The sequence below is a fragment of the Danio aesculapii genome, chromosome 22 (assembly GCF_903798145.1).
Source record: "Danio aesculapii chromosome 22, fDanAes4.1, whole genome shotgun sequence".
NCBI lineage: Eukaryota > Metazoa > Chordata > Actinopteri > Cypriniformes > Danionidae > Danio > Danio aesculapii.
The window spans coordinates 17,817,149-17,835,571 of NC_079456.1; the positions used below are offsets into that span (position 1 = coordinate 17,817,149).

An 18,423-nucleotide genomic window follows, 5' to 3' on the forward strand; every position below is an offset into this window, starting at 1 on the left:
CGTCAACTCCACCTCCGTACTGAGGCGTCCTCGCATATATACCAGATACAACCGATAACCCAGTGCACTCGATCTTCGACCCGTATCCATCGACAATGCGAAGACATCCTTCTTCAAGTGGGGTTGTTACATCAAGAGAGGATTCAATTTCTGGTTCTGGAGGGTGCAAATATGGACATCATTCTAGGGCGCCCGTGGCTGGTGAAGCACGATCCCATCATCTCTTGGGGCACAGGAGAGATAAAGAAATGGGGATCTGGATGTACACCTGCCTGTTTTCCAAATCTCCCTCTTCAAGGTCGGAACCCCATTTCTTTGTTTGCAACATCGGTCGAGAGCCCTCCTGAGAAGCAGTCTATCCACATTCCTAAGGAGTACAGCTCCTTTCATGATGTCTTCTGCCCCAAGAGAGCTTCCCAGCTACCGCCGCATCGGCCATGGGACTGCGCGATCGACCTAGTTCCAGATGCCCAGTTGCCAAGAGGTAGGATCTACCCGCTCTCGCTTCCAGAGAATCAGGCAATGGAAGATTACATAAGGGAGGCTCTGAGTCAGGGGTACATACGTCACTCAAAATCACCAGCCGCCTCAAGCTTCTTCTTTGTGGCCAAGAAGGACGGAGGGCTGCGTCCATGCATCGACTACAGGGTCCTAAATAACGGTACAGTAAAATACCGATATCCCCTTCCTCTGGTACCAGCCGCTTTGGAACAGCTCCGAGAAGCTAAAGTCTTCACTAAATTGGACCTCCGCAGCGCGTATAATCTGATAAGAATACGTGAGGGGGACCAATGGAAGACAGCATTCGTGACCCCTACTGGCCACTATGAATATGAGGTCATGCCTTACGGTCTGGTCAACGCCCCCTCCGTATTCCAAAACTTCATTCATGAAGTCCTCCGGGAGTTTCTTCACCACTGTGTAATAGTGTACATAGATGACATCCTCATTTACTCCCGGAGTGAGGCCGAACATCGCCAACACGTTGCGGAGGTCCTACACACATTGAGAGAACATCACCTCTACCTCAAAGCGGAGAAATGCTCATTCCACCAGAAGTCGATTCATTTCTTGGGATACATCATTGACCAAACCGGTATACGTATGGATGGGAGAAAATTGAGGCTGTTCTATCCTGGTCAGAACCCACTTCCATTAAGGAGCTCCAGAGGTTTCTTGGGTTTGCTAACTTTTATAGACGGTTTATCAAGGACTACAGCAGGATTACATCACCTCTCACTAATCTCCTCAAGGGTAAACCCAAAGGACTGGAGTGGACCAAAGAAGCAGCCGCAGCCTTCCGCCTTCTTAAGAAGGAGTTCACAAGGGCCCCACTCCTGACTCATCCTGACCCAAATCTTCCTTTCGTGGTGGAAGTGGACGCATCCACCACCGGCGTCGGGGCAGTATTATCTCAACATCATGATACACCGCCCCGACTGCATCCCTGTGCCTATTTCTCTCGGAAGTTGAGCCCGGCGGAGCAGAATTACAGCATAGGAGACAGGGAGCTTCTAGCAATCAAGCTAGCCTTGGAGGAGTGGCGTCACTGGTTGGAGGGAGCCAAACATCCGTTCCAGGTGATCACAGATCACAAAAACCTCCAATACATCAAAGAGGCCAAGAGACTATGTCCACGTCAAGCCAGATGGTCACTTTTCTTCCCACGTTTTGATTTCTCCATTTCCTATCGTCCAGGACCCAAGAATCTAAGAGCAGACGCTCTCTCTCGTTTACACGAGCATCACGATCATGAAGAACTCCCAACGAAGATTCTTCCCGAACACATCTCCATTTGTCCGATCACCTGGAACGCTCCTCCAGTCGTTGCCACTCCGGAAGCCCCTGCTCCGCCGGGATGCCCTCCTCATCGGCAGTTCATACCACCTGAACACCGGGTAGATCTGATCCACTCCTTACATACCTCGCTAGGCACTGGACATCCAGGGATCAACAATACTCTCTCGCTAGTATCCCAACGATTCTGGTGGCCAAACATGGCAAGGGATGTGAGGCAATATGTTCAGGGCTGTAAGGACTGTGCCCAATCCAAGAGCCCACGTCATCTACCCGCTGGAAAGCTCCATCCCTTGCCGATTCCGAACCGTCCCTGGTCACACCTAGGAGTGGACTTTATCACTGACCTCCCTTCGTCAGAAGGTAATACCTGTATTCTAGTCATAGTAGATAGATTCTCAAAGTTTGTCAAACTAATCCCTCTGAAAGGTCTTCCCACAGCCTTTGAAACTGCCGACAATATCTTTAATCAAGTCTTCAGGTCATTTGGTATTCCAGAAGATATTGTGTCGGACAGAGGTCCACAGTTCATCTCACGTCTATGGAAAGCCTTCTTCAAGCTCCTAGGTGTGGCCGTCAGCCTCTCTTCTGGATATCATCCCCAAACCAACGGGCAGACAGAGAGGAAGATTCAGGAGGTGGGACGGTTCCTGAGGACCTTCTGCAGTGGTCACCAGAACTCCTGGAGCCAGTATTTGGGCTGGGCAGAATATGCCCAAAATTCACTGCGGCAACCCTCCACCGGACTCACGCCATTCCAGTGCGTCCTGGGCTTCCAACCACCGCTCTTTCCCTGGGATGGCGAACCATCTGATGTCCCCGCAGTGGATCACTGGTTCCGGGAGAGCGAGAGAGTCTGGGACGAGGCTCATCAACATCTGCAGAGGGCAGTCCGTCGAAGCAAGGTAACCGCCGATAGGAGAAGGTCTGAAGAACCCAGATACACACCCGGACAAAAGGTGTGGCTATCCACCCGGGACATACGCATGCGACTGCCCTCTCGCAAGTTAAGTCCCCGATTTGTTGGTCCCTTCACCATCGTGGAACAGGTTAACCCCGTCACCTACAAACTACAATTACCCTCTCACTACCGTATTCACCCTACATTCCACGTATCACTCCTGAAACCCTATCACGATCCTGTTCTTCCCTCCACAGAGCCTGACCACGAAGAGGAACCCCCTCCTCCACTGCTCCTAGAAGAAGGAGCCGTCTACGCAGTGAAGGAGATCTTGCGTTCCCGACGTCGTGGTGGCCAGTTGGAGTACCTGGTGGACTGGGAAGGGTACGGCCCCGAAGAAAGGACATGGGTTCCCAGAGCTGATATTCTCGATCCTAGTCTCATGGTGGAGTTTCATGAGAGCCACCCTGAGTTCCCAGCGCCTAGAGGCAGAGGGAGACCACCACGGCGTCGGAGGTGTCGGCCCTCAGGAGCGGGCCCTGGGGAGGGGGGTACTGTCATGGATTGGTCAGGCTCTCACGACCCCCACTCACGAAGATCACCATCACCTGACTTCTAATGAGCACACAGCTGCATCACATTCACGAGCACCAGATAAAAGCACAGCACTCCAGTCGCTCATTGTCCGGGCTCGTCTCGACGAAAGCGGACAACTGAGCGACCACTCAGCGTAGTCATCCTCAGCTAAACAAACGATTTACTTACCTGTTCTCTTTGTATTCCTCCTAGTCTTCCTGGTCCTCCCGAATCGTCCTGTCTTCCAGTCCTTCCAAGTCTGTGTCATCCTCTGTCAGCTGTATCTGGTGTGTGCTGTCCATCCTCGTGTATTCCTGTTACCCAGCCACGGAGGAAAAGACCCCAACATCATTCCTGATCCTCCTGGCTATCCTTCATGTGCTCCTTGTTGTCATTTAATAAACACCCTAACGTTTCCTTACCTCTGTCTCCTGTCCGCTTCATAACAATATATATATATATATACATATATATATATATATACATATATATATACATATATATATATATATATATATATATATATATATATATATATATATATGTATGTATGTATATATATATATATATATATATATATATATATATATATATATATATATATATATATATATATATATATATATATATATGTATATATGTATATATATATGTATATATATATATGTATGTATGTATATATATGTATATATACACATATATATTAGTTATAATTTTATTCTTTCATTGTTTATTTCACATTTATTTGATTGTTTTGTGTTCATATTAATTTATTTATGGAATTGTGCATTAAATTGCAGTCAACTTTTTAATTAGACGTCAATTAATTTTTAGTTTTAATTTAATAAGTAATTTATTTTTATTTATAATAATCTAACACATTAGTTTTTTATTGTTGCAGTTTTAGTTGATAATTAAAATAAAAATGATTTTTGTTGTTGTTTTCAAGAGAGATATAAGATTTTATTTGTTTTTGTTAAATTTATTGTTCATGTCAGCGCCAGTGGTGTAGTGGTTAGTGCATTGATACATGCACTCTGGTGCTCACGGTGACCCGAGTTTGATTCCCGCCTCATGGTCCTATGCTGATCCTTCCCTCTCTCTGCTCCCCATGTTTTTGGTCAAAACTCTACACTTTCCTATTCAAATAATCATTGATAAAAAAAAAATGTTTGTACATTTTAGTCATTTTAATGCGTTGACCTTAAATTTTATTATAATTAAATAATCAGAAAGGCAACATTCGAGTTTTTCTTTTAAGTTTTATATTTTCTCATTATTTAAATTAACAAAAATATTTTTAACTATTTACAACAATAACCTTTATTAATAATTGTTACATATTGTTTCAATTTATATTAATATTATATTGATATTATTTACATTGTTAATTTTTATTTTATTACAATTTTATTGCTACTATTCAGTCCCCTGAAATATTTAATTTATGTATTGTTTTATTTATTTTTATAATTTTAGTGCAATCGACTATTAAATCAATTAAAATGAGCTATTATAAAAAAAATGCTATTATTAAAAAAAAGAATTGCCTACTATAATTGTGTAGTGTATATATAATATAATTGTGTTTTGATTTTATTTCTGTCAGAAAATATCTTTTTACAGTTATTAAAAATAACTGTGTTTGAAATGAATAATAATTCTGCTAGAACTAAAAGGTATTGTTTAGCTATAAATGCAAAGTTTAGCTAAAAAAGAAAACTGACCATAGTCGACTGTTTGTAATTAAACTAGCACCCCTGTGGCCATTGCCAAAAATGCAGCACATACTTGCTTAAAATTTCAGAAAGTAAAAATTGTTAATTTACAGTGACTGAGGGAGCTGTAAAAAAGTTAATAAAAATAGAAAAACAAATTAAAAACACTTTTACTTAAAAAAATAGATTAGCCTACAAATGACCTACATTACTAATTACCTAATGTAAAAAGTAATCAGATTACTAATTTCTTTACTTTGAAGTAACTTTTAAAGTATATAAAATATACCTAAAAAAATACAAAATAAACTGCAGCTCTTTCAGTAATTTCACTGAAAAGTATTACAATGGGTTGATCACAGCAGCTTGACATATTCAAAATACTTAGAGTTTGCCCAAAACTTAAAACTCTCTCATCATTTACTTGTTACTTGTTTACAAACCTGTTTTTTTTTTACACCAAAGAAGAAAACTGGAGACCTGTAACCACTGACATCCATAATATGAAAAAACACTGCAGTGTTTGTCTGAGGTAATTAGTCTACCTAAATGTGTATATTCAAAAGTATGAAGCTGATCAGTCAGTTCTTGTCATGTGACTCGTAGTTTTCAACGTAGTTCACCTTGGAAATGCGAGCGCGTGCAATATGTGTGCATGCAAAAAAAGCAATATGTGAACGGCCCCATAAGCAGCTATGCTTCTTTTCACATTTAGAAGATAGATTCCCTCCCAAACCTGCACAAAAAAATTCAATTTAGCCTTGCTGCTGTGTTTTTGGGGGCCGGTGTCCTCCTTGGTGACTATAGTATTGTTGTAGACTGCTTTCTGCTGAACAAGTTGCTGGTCAAGTTAAAAGCAGTCGAAAGTTCTTTAGAGTTTGGACATAGACTGAATTTCACAGCAATATTTTTGTTTTTATGCTCAATAAAATCAAAGTAATGTCTGTATTTCACAGCAGCCATTTCAGCTCACGTTCTCCAGGTATTTAAAAGCGAATGCTTATTAACTGATGTTGCAGCAGAAAACATGATTTAAAAGAAGCATTTTTTTCTTCCAAAACCTTTTGTAAAGTAACACAATTACATTGACTTTAATAACTGTAATCAAAAAAACACAAATTTATAATGCAATTCGTTACATTACTGTATCCCAAAAAATGTCATTAGAATACAGTAATGCATTACTGTGGAACGCATTACATTCAACTTCTGTTGGGGACTGCAAAAAGTAAGATACCTGACTAGTTCCTGCTTAAAGTCAGTGGTGTTGTCAGAGAGCTGAGTTTTTTCTTCTTTATTTTAACATCCTGACAGTACGGTTCTTTATTTTTAGCTTAATAATCTGACAAATTCAACAATTAATGTTAAATGAAATGTTATTTTAATCCTATGTTAGCATGAGTACTCTCTGAACTAAAAATATACTAACAACATGGAAGCATTCAACCAGGATGTTAAAATAAACAAAAAACCTACCTCTCAGACTTCCTACAACATCGCTGACTTGAAACAGGAAGTAAGCAGGTTCGTCACTTTTTAGGGTCCCCAACACATTTCCGCAAACCTATAAATGTCTGCAATTAAGAGTTTTTTTTTTCTTTTTAACTTTTTTTCACCGTTCTGATGGTCAGACTACCATCACATTTGTTGTGAAACCAATGCAAACTCTCAACATCCCCCCCTCATTTGGATTCATATTCTAATGGTCACAGAACTTAACCAAGGAACAGAAAAAGTAAACTGTAGAAGTGACCTTAGAACGGAGACTAAAGGATGCTCATGAAAATCAATGACAGTAAATGCTCATCCACATGTTTGTGAAGTAACAGTAGATTAGATTTATATGATGTTTACTTTGCTGTTTAATCTTCTAAAACTTTGAGTGCTTTCCAAAAAATCTCTTTCAGGCATGTAGCGACTAAGGTGAAGCACATATGGAAAATATGAGACTGGACAGCTTCTTGAAAACAGAAGCTGCTTAAGGTGAAGAAGCAGGACAGTCAGCTTCGACTTGAATGAATGAACAGTTGACAAAGCAGTCAGGCATGTGGACAATGGATATAGAGTTTAGAAACTAGCTTTGACTTCTGCAAATTATGTTGTCCTCGAATTTTAGTATTATTTATAATTATATATATATATATTTATTATTTTTTTTTTTGTTAAAAACACACCATAATATCCCTTTAAATAATTTTTAAATATTATTTTATTGACTTATATAATTATTTATTACTTAGAATTACAACTTTTTGTTGTTTAAATTATCGAAAATAGTTGTTTTAAAATCATTTTAATCCAATTGTTTTGTAAAAACACTTAACTTTTTTTTATATGCAGTATTTTATAAATATTATATATTAGATGGTTCATTTAATTTCATTTAGCAGTTATTTTACAAATCCAATATATTTTATCCAAACATATTTGAACATTTGTTTATATTTAATGATATTTTATCAAAATGAACGATGACAACGACTGCAGTGTGTTTAACTCTACATGCAGCTCTTCATGTACTGCATGAGTGGCTCTGGATTTATGATTGAGCAGGTCAGAGTTGCCGACTGACATCATCCACGCATTACAGCCTTCACCAGTATTTCACAGGTCCTTTCATCCATGCTCGTTTATGAATGAATGTTAAAAGCAATTTACTGAAAGGAGACATGAGCAAAAAAGGAAATATAAAAGCAATGATTGGAGGGGCATGGCTAATATTTCAGCCAAGCCGTCAAACTGACATTTTAATTTCATGCCGTGTTTAAATGACATTTATTGATTTTTAAACCTTTAACTTTATTAAATTAAAAGTAGCTTACAATTTTTAAGTAAGGGATGAAGTGCACACAGGCTTTTGTTATGACAGAATACTGAGGGGGCTTTATTTTGAAGGAACTGAAGAGCTTTATTCTGCGAAAACAACCACCAGGAAATACTTCATTCCATTTATTACACAAATATATACAGCGTGCGCTTTTTATTGTTCTATTAATATATTGTTATTATTTTTTAATGATTTTTTTTAAACATGCTTTTATTTAATAAATAGAAAAATGATGTGGCCTTAAATGGATAAATGGAAAGGCAAGTGCTTATTTAATTAACCTGCTGCAAGTGTATTTGCCTCCTAATAAAGTCAAGAGATTTTTTTCTGTGTGTGTGTGTGTGTGTGTGTGTGTGTGTGTGTGTGTGTGTGTGTGTGTGTGTGTGTGTGTGTGTGTGTGTGTGTGTGTGTGTGTGTGTGTGTGTGTGTGTGTGTGTGTGTGTGTGTGTGTGTGTGTGTGTGTGTGTGTGTGTGTGTGTGTGAGAGAGAGAGAGCATCAGGTGTGTCTGTGTCTTCATCTGTATGATTGCATTAGTTAATCAGATCTGCTCTGCTGCTCAAACTCTGTCAGTGAGCACACTTCACACTGACTGACTACACTGTATGGAGTCAGATCAGTCTCAAAAATAATACATTTTCAAGATACAATTTTTACATCCACAACACAATTCACATTTACAAAATCCAAGTCGTAAGTTTTAACCACAATTTGTAAAATACACAAATCCAATTCATACGTTCAAAACACGATTTGTAAATACACAAATCCAATTCATAAATTCAAAACAGGATTCAAAAGTACACAAAGCCAGTTTGTACATTAAAACGTGATTCAAAAATACACAAATCCAATTCATGAATTCAAAGCACAATTCGTAACTAAATATCCAATTCGTAAGTTTTAACCACAATTTGTAAAATACACATATCCAATTCATACATTCAAAATGCGATTCGGAAATAAACATATCCAATTCGTAAATTCAAAACACGATTCAAAAATGCACAAAGCCAGTTTGTACATTTAATACATGATTCAAAAATAAAAATACACAACCAATTCATAAATTCAAAACACGATTCAAAAATACACAAATTCAATTAATGAATTCAAAACACGATTTAAAAATACACATTCAATTTATGAATTCAAAACACGATTCGTAATTAAACAAATTAATTTGTAAATTCAAAACACAATAAAAAAATACACATCCAGTTTATGAATTCAAAACACAATTCATAAAATACACAAATCCAGTTTGTAAATTCCAAACATGATTCAGGAATACATAGATTCAATTCGTAATTTCCAAAAAACTAATTCATAATATACACAAGTTCAATTCATGGCGCAAATGTCTATGATTTTTACTTATGACTTTACAAATTGTGCGTTGTATTTATGAAGTGTGTGTGTCTTTGTGTGTGTGTGTGTGATATCAGGACACACATGTATATAATGACATGAGTATGACAAGTGGTGGCGAGGACACTGCTTTTTTTTCTTCAGAAAGTAAAACTGCACAGGTACAGGTAGGGGTAGGTTTAGGTGTAGTGTTGTAGGGCAATAGAACACACAGTTTACAATGGAAACCTATGTAATGTCCCCGCAATTTACAAAAACAAACCACTCTCTCTGTGTGTGTAGAGTTGGATGGAGATCTGGTCGGATGACAGCTGGAACTGTGGTGATAACCGGAGGAATTCTCGCTGCGGTGATTCTTCTCTGCATCATCGTCGTGCTCTGCTACTGCCGCCTGCAGGTAGAACCCCCAGAACAATTCTGTTCCTTCTATTTTATGTATGTTTTATGTTTACAGTGTGTGTGTGTATGTATGTATGTATATATATATATATATATATATATATATATATATATATATATATATATATATATATATATATATATATATATATATATATATATATATATATATATATAATATAAGTGTGCAAATTATACATTGACGATTGAGGGGGGGGGGGTCTTCAAATTTTTCAGAAGTAGTTTGGTAATATAAACTTCAAATGTATATTTATGTTACACATCTTTAAATATTGATATTTAAGAAAGCTAATACTGAAGAAGTTTCATTCCACTATGGCGACCCCTGAATAATAAAGGGACTAAGCTGAAAAGGAAATGAATGAATATTGAAGAAAGCTATTTAATTACTATTAAAGGGCTGACCCCTCCAAACATCTTGTTTTGATGTCCTTCAGGGGGGATCAAGCGTTAATTAGGGGGGGTCAATACCCTCCAAACCCCCCTTGAATTTGCACTATACTATACTATATATATATATATATATATATATATATATATATATATATATATATATATATATATATATATATTTAGACAAACACACACATTTGTCTTGCATGTTTTTGTTTGTTTTTCAATTTTATTTAGGTTATCCATTCAGACTGCTAATCAGCAGAGTTTTAATTTATTTATTTGATTTTATATTTATGATCAATTTTATTTAATAATTTTGTGTGTTGAATTTGGATAATGAATAGTTTTATTTATGTGTGAATGAAATATTTTTGTTTTAACATAATAGTATATACATAATTGCATGCTATTAGTTTCTAAGTTATTTATTAAATTGTTTATATTTATGTACACACATATACTAATATTTATACAATTATTCATTTTATAAAGATAACAATGGTGAAACAGTTGAATATCGGCTATTATACATTTATGAATAAAAGTATTTTTGTTATTTAAAATGAAAAAATTGCACAGTAGTAGGAAACTGCTCTGCTTTAAATGAAATAAAATATGATATTAGTGTAAGCTTACTGACTACAATGATCAATAGCTTTATTTTATTTTATGATGGTGGTTTGAGAAAGCCAATATACTGTTATACTGCATAAACTTATTATTCTTCTGTCTTCTTCTTCTTCTTTTTAGACTATTTTAAGGACGCATCTCCTCCTAGACCGTTCATACTACAACCACCAAAACCTCCAAACTCTTCTGAATTAAGTTGCTTTATTATTATTATTATTATTATTATTATTATTATTATTATTATTATTATCTTTTCCAACTGATCTGACTTGCAGTTTTCTGAAAACTGTCTCAGAAAATTTTGAAAAGTTCCATTGACTTAACATTGGACCAAACTTTGTGACCTCATAACTTTGCGCCAGACTGTAAAAACAGACTATAAAAAACTGCCATCGACTTTACATTGGACAGACTAACAACATACCAATTCAAACTAAAAATATATTGATCCATACTGGAGACAACATAACAACATATTAATCAAACTAGCAACAAGCTAATTCATACTAAATTCATGCTGACAACATGCTAGTTTATACTAGAAACATGCTAGCAGCATGCTAATTCATACTAGAACCATGCTAACAACATGCTAATTTATGCTAGAAACATGGTAGCAACATGGTAATTCATACTAGAACCATGATAATTCATGTTAGCAACTGCCTAGCCACTACTCAGAACACCTTAGCAACCACCTAGCAACACCTTAGCAACCTCCTAGCAACCTCTCAGAACACTATAGCTACAGCTTAGTATCCACCTAGGAGACCCTAGCAACCATTTAGCAACGTCTTAGTAACCACTCAGAATATCCTAGCAGTCGCCTAGCAACCACCCAGAACACCCTAGCAACCACATAGCTATACCTTAACAATTACCTGGAACCAGGGTTTAATTTCTTCCAGAACACTCCGGATCCAGCACCTGTGAAATCTGATCCGGCACCTCATGATCCTCAACAGCCCTCCGTAATCTTTAAAATTATGACATATTTAAAAACTTGCAAATGTATGACAGAACATTGTGATACGATACAATTAGTGAAGCATTAATGAAATCCTTACTTTCCACTGACCAAAAATCATCCACCCGCACAGTTGAGTAGTGGACGGGCTCAAACTAAAATATAATTCAGATATTTTTCTTGGAAAAAAATATCTTTTAATAAATGAATTGCTTATATAGTTCGTCTCTTTGTTTAAATATTTTTCTTGGTCAGTTATCTTCTAGGTAAAATAGCCTTGAATGGTAAAGCGGATTCATGCGAGGAGGCTGTGCAGCAGCTGGATCTGTTCTGTCTGATGAAAGAAACAGTTTCCCCGGCTCAGGTGCTGATGAGACTGTGGTTTCCACTCTGTGTAGGGGATCAGTAATTGTCTCATTAGTTTTAGGCCTTTTGGCAAATGTCTCAATAAGGTTTAGCTGTTTTAAAGAGCGTTTACTCATTTTGAACCTTGTTTTAAACAATAGCTAAATTTTTAGTGTGCAGAAAAACCGCCAGCAAAACTAAAGCCAATAGATTTTTTTACCCATCTCCCACCATACAAGTACATACACGCTTTAAAACACACAAACGCACACCTTTATTTGTGGTCATTCTTTCTTGATTTGTCAATATATCGTAGTGTATACTGTTTAAGAATCAATTTAAATGATTCAATAAATAAATAAATAAAAAAGCAGCATTAATTCCCACCCTCTCATGGTAGCTACGCACAGTGCATACCGCCGTACTGCTGCGCGACATCCATCTGCCATATACATCCTCTGGTAACATGCTAAATCCATTACCCCAATCTGATCAGGGACCCTGCAATTCACAAATTAAGCACTGCCTGGAACACCCTAGCAACCACCTAGCAGCACCTTAGCAATTGCCTGGCAACCACTCAAAGCACCTTAGCAACCGCTTAGCAACACCTTAACAAACCAGTCAAAACACCCTAGCAGCGCCTTACCAACCACTCAGAACACCCTAGCAACATCTTAGCAATCACTCAGAACCCCCTCTCAACTGCCCAGCCAGAAACATGCCAATCCATGCCAGAAACATGCTAACATATATGTAGTTATCAATCTATGCCAACTGTTTCCAACTTCTTAAAATCTACTTCAAAGATTTGAACTTTGAAACTACTTCAGACTAGACTTTCTCAAGCCACCATTGAATTTGTCTACGTACTTTACTTGTCTAGATTTATTTAATATAGCCTGACATGCCTATCTCTCTGTCTTTGCTAACTTGCTATAGTGAGGTCTGTGTCCATATAATCCACCATCAGCTTTTCCTCTGAATTCCTCCTGTCTCTCTGTCGTCCAGTATTACTGCTGTAAGAAGCATGGCTCTGATCCAGACGCGGTTTGTCCTCAGCCTCAGTTGTCGTGTGGTGTGGACGAGATGGTCTTTGCTCCTCTGTCACTATCACCGGACTCCAGCTTCTGTCCCTCCTGCTCTCCGTACTCCTCCACGTTTTACATCCACAACGGCGGAGAGCGGCTCATTTACCTGCCGTCACAATACAACAACACCCGAGCCGTGAGCACTGACGTCTGATCAGTTAAGAGCAGGAAATAAAGGACTCATCATACTCACATTTTACAGTGTATGAATGAACAATCTGACTTATATTTCACAGAGACTGATGCAGATTTATCCTTACACGTTGATCTTTCTCAATTTTTGTGTTGTTTTGAAAATAATAATAATAATAAATGATGAGACCCATTTTAGATTGTAGACATGATTGGATTTTACTTTATTTTTATTTATTAATGTGTTTCTTATTAGGATTTTTTTGCTTTATGAATTTGTAGATGATAAGTTTTATTATATAATTATAATAATAATTATTATTATTTATTTTTATTTTTAATTATTATTATTATTATTATTAAACATCTAAATGTTTGTGTTGTTTTTGTACGTTTCATCTTAATTTTTAAATTAAGTGACAAAAATAATTGTATTTTTTTATGTTGCAGACATGATTGGATTGTACTTTTAGTTTTATTTTTTTCTTGTTTGGATTGGATATAGATCATAAATTGTATTATTATTAGTATTGTTATGAAATTGTAATAATATAAGGGAAAAAAAATAAATGTAAGAAAATAGGACGCATTTTTTTTTTTTTTAATTTCATAAATCTATAATAGGGCGTCATGGTGGAGCAGTGAGTAGCACGATCGCCACACGTCAAGAAGGTCACTGGTTCGAGCCTCGGCTGGGTCAGTTGGCATTTCTGTGTGGAGTTTGCATGTTCTCCCCGTGTTCACATGGGTTTCCTCCTGCTGCTCCAGTTTCCCCCACAGTCTAAAGACATGCTGTATAGGTGAATTGGGTAAGTTAAATTGTCTGTAGTGTATGAGTGTGTGAATGAGTGTGCATGGATGTTTCTCTGTGATGGGTTGCAGCTGGAAGGGCATCCGCTGTGTAAAACATATGCTGGATAAGTTGGCGGTTCATTCTGCTGTGGCGACCCCAGATTAATAAAGGGACGAAACCGAAGAGAAAATGAATGAATGAATAATTGCATAATAATAAATAACCAATAATGATAATAATAATAATGATACACTTAGAAAATAAATAAGAGAAAATGTGACTGTCTATTGATATTGTTATTATTGTTATTGTTTCATGTTATTAAATAATGTATATCTTAAATTAGGCTTTTCAATTTAACATAAATTAAAACACTTGATTGAAAAACTGCAGTTTGCTTGCTTGCTTTAAAGGCAACTAGCAAACAAAAAGGCTAAAACAAAATTTTGACACAAAAAATTGAACATAAGAAGTTATCTGAAGAAATGTTTCAACGCCATGTTATTTAAAAAGTGTTTCTGTTTCATTTCTTTTTTTAAAAAAACAAGACAAACAAACCGATTGAACTAATTGTTGTTGTTTTTTTCAGCTAATGGTAAGGGCTCCTAGTTTTCTAAACTGTCTGGATTTTTTTTGTTGAAGGAATTTCAGATATTTAAACATATGGGTTAAATATGAGGGCTATCGATTTACATTTGGATTTTATCATGCCACAATAAATAATACATTTACACATACATTTATTTTTGATTTAATTCATTTTAGTTTGACTGTTTTTATTTTTTTCTATTTTATTTTATTTTTCTCTATTTTATTTTACTTTATTTTAATTTTATTTTTATTTCATTTCATCTTTATTTTTTTATTTAATTTAATTTAAACTTTTTTCTTTTTTATTTTATTTTATTTTATTATCACTTCTCTACAGTTCCACTGAGTGGCGCTAGAGATGCAGGAATTGCTTCACCTTTGACAAGATTTTTTTCATCTTTCCTATGCAAGTTTGGTGAGTCAGTCAGTCGTACTGTATTTACAGTAGAATGATCTGAGTGTTAATGATGCTTTTATATACCTTCATTTTATAACATGTAAACATTTAATAATTATCGCATTCAATTATGTGATGTATTTATTTGTATTCATTCATTGAGATTTTTATTTAATCAAGCAGTGGCCAATAACGTTTTTATAATTATATGCCCAAATTTACGTATGTAAATTAGTGATGCTTGACGGTCATTTGTCAATGAGAATGCTTAAAATATTTACATATTTTGGGGGTAAAGCATCTTTGATTGATTGTTTAACATAAGCAATGCTTTACTGATGAACCAGCGAGCAAATAAATAAATACAAATTACTGTACAGTGGAACAACAACAATGCACACACACCGTGATGTACCCTGGCTCTTCTTATATCCTAATGTGTATTCAATACTCTCCTTTTTAAAATTGTTAGAGACTAAAATTAGACATTTACTGTAACATTTTTGAATCATAAATTTGTTTATAGTAAGTTTAATATTTAGCTTTTCCCTTGTTCCACTATATCACATTTTATGTTTCAAGTTATTGTATTTTGTTTAAAGAATTCAATGTAATTTGTCATGTCTGTTTTCATATTATTATATAATAAAAGCCATGTAATATAAATAAAAATATTGAAAAGACTTGGATATGGTCTATTTATGAAGCACTTCTTCATGAATATCATGAAATTAATAAGAATTTAAACTCTTAATTTGTTTATCCATGCTTGTCTTAATCCCTATGCTTTAATTTATGAATTGTTAATTGTATATTATGATAAATGTTTTAACAGTAAATAATAAATTCTAATATTTTTAGTATATTTTAATATGCATGTTAAAAATATTAATTAGACTTTTTGTATTAATTTTTAAAGAGCTGATTATTTTTTATTTATTATTATTAGCTTTAATCTTATTTTTTAAGTAAATTTAGACATGTATATTATTTTATTCTTTTAACATTCTTTTTTTAAATAAATTATCATAAATAATGATACATTTCATTAATTTCATAAATAAATTATTAATGAAATCATTTATTAACTTATACTATTACTAACAAAAAACAAACAAATGTTTCCACATGGAAAGAACCTATATGAGGATATATATGCATATATGAAACCTATATTCAGTATATATTCACATACAGTTGAAGTCAGAATTATTAGCCCTCCAGTTTATCCCCCCCCCCCCCCCCCCCCCAATTTCTGTTTAACAGAGAGAAGATTTTTTCAACACATTTCTAAACATAATTAATAACTTACTTCTAATAACTGATTTATTTTATCTTTGCCATGATGACAGTAAATAATATTTGACTAGATATTGTTCAAGACACTTCTATACAGCTTAGTGACATTTAAAGGCTTAACTAGGTTAATTAGGTTAACTAGGCAGGTTAAGGTAATTAGGCAAGTTATTGTATAACAATGGTTTGTTCTGTAGGCTATCGAGAAAAAATATAGCTCAAAGGGGCTAATAATTATGACAGTAAAATGTTTCATAAAAAATTAAAAACTGCTTTTATTCTAGCCGAAATAAAACAAATAAGACTTTCCCCAGAAGAAAAAATATTATCAGACATACTGTGAAATTTTCCTTGACGTCATTTGGGAAATATTTAAAAAAGAAAAACAAATTCCAAGGGGGGCTAATAATTCTGACTTCAACTGTATAATATATACACTGCATATATGCGTATATATGTCACATATAGGCAAAATTGAGGTGCATATACAGACCATATAGGTCTCCTGTATTGCTTCTTTATATCCACACATAAGCCCTATATATGCACATACAAGATATGTCTCCTATATAGCTCATATTTCACTTTGGAAACTGTCATACATCATGCCTAGCTCATATTTTCATTTATCAAGGCAATAACCAACTAACTAAAAAAAATGCAAAAAAAACGAACACTTGACATTGGTATCACATGGACAGGCATGTTATGAAATTTAACTATGGCAAATAAGTGAGCGATGGAAAGATATGATGTGTCCACATTTTCCTGAAACATTTACAAGGTCAATTCTTTCTTGTATGAAGATAGTGGAAAAGAAGAAAACTTATATCTAAACAGTTTGTAGCTTTTTTTAAATTTATTTTTCTTCTGTTCGTTTTTTTTGTCTTATTTTTGTTCTAGTACTGTTTTTTCTTCTTGTATTATTTGATTGTTCTTAATCAAATAAAAAATGTAAAATGTGGATTTGATTAATTTTACTAATATATAGGTAAACATATATGTGAATACACACACACACACACACACACACACACACACACATATATATATATATATATATATATATATATATATATATATATATATAATACAGTTGAAGTCAAAATTGTTAGCCCCCCTGTTTATTTTTTCCACAATTTCTTTTTAACAGAGAGCAGATTATTTTCAACACATTTCTAAACATAAAAGTTTGAATAACTCATTTCTAATAACCGATTTACAGCTTAAAGTGACATTTAAAGTCTTAACTAGGTTAATTAGGTTAACTAAGCAGGTTAGGGTAATTAGGCAAGTTATTATATAATGATGGTTTGTTCTGTAGACTATCGGAAAATTATCTAGCTTAAAGGAGCTAATAATTTTGACCTTAAAATGGTTAATAAAAAAATTAAAACTGCTTTTATTCTAGTCGAAATAAAACAAATAAGACTTTCTCCAGAAGAAAAAATATTATCAGACATACTGTGAAAATTTCCTTGCTCTGTTAAACATTATTTGGGAAATATTTGAAAAAGAAACAAAAATTCAAAAGGGGGCTATTAATTCTGACTCCAGTTGTATGTACCTATATAGGTACATGTATGCACGTATATATGTACACATGTACGTACACATATATGTACATATAGGAAAATGGCCAATGTTATAAAATTATATTAAAACAAACATAGGTTCTTGCAGAGTGGGTTATATTACATTGTTTTATGTTATGAATGATGTTTTTATTTATACATGTATTTTTAAAATCTATTTTATACATTTCTATACGTGAAATTACATTTTGGTACTTAGATCAGTACATTTTATAAACAAAATGATTATATTATATAAAATTAATTATATTATTAATTAATTCATTCATTATGTATATTGTATATATACCAAAAATGTGACGTTATATAATTAATATTATTTAGATATTTTTACATTTATTATCTAAACCACATTTGCTTTTTCTTTCTTTTTTTTCTTTTTTTTGCTTTTTAAATAGCTTTTTAATATAGACATAGACTGCATTATAATGTATTACTGTCTTTTTTTCACCTATAGACTATTTCAGTGTGGTCATGTTGGACCATGAACATTTCCTGCTTGTTATCAAACTATTTAATAACAAACAAGAGGCGATTTAATCATAATTTAATGTTATCATAACAGCTATCACAACATTATTT

At 34.4% G+C, this 18,423-nt stretch overlaps 1 protein-coding gene across 1 annotated transcript in view; it reads left to right on the forward strand.

Annotated features, from left to right (window-relative positions):
- Positions 1-13,254, forward strand: part of fam163ab (family with sequence similarity 163 member Ab) — a 22,133-nt gene extending 8,879 nt beyond the window's left edge. The window contains exons 2-3 of the mRNA XM_056447287.1: positions 9,471-9,585; positions 12,958-13,254. Of these exons, the coding sequence (XP_056303262.1) occupies positions 9,493-9,585; positions 12,958-13,191 (327 nt within the window). The 5' untranslated portion in view covers positions 9,471-9,492 and the 3' untranslated portion in view covers positions 13,192-13,254. The remainder of the gene's footprint in view (positions 1-9,470; positions 9,586-12,957) is intronic.
- The last annotated feature ends 5,169 nt before the right edge of the window (positions 13,255-18,423 follow it).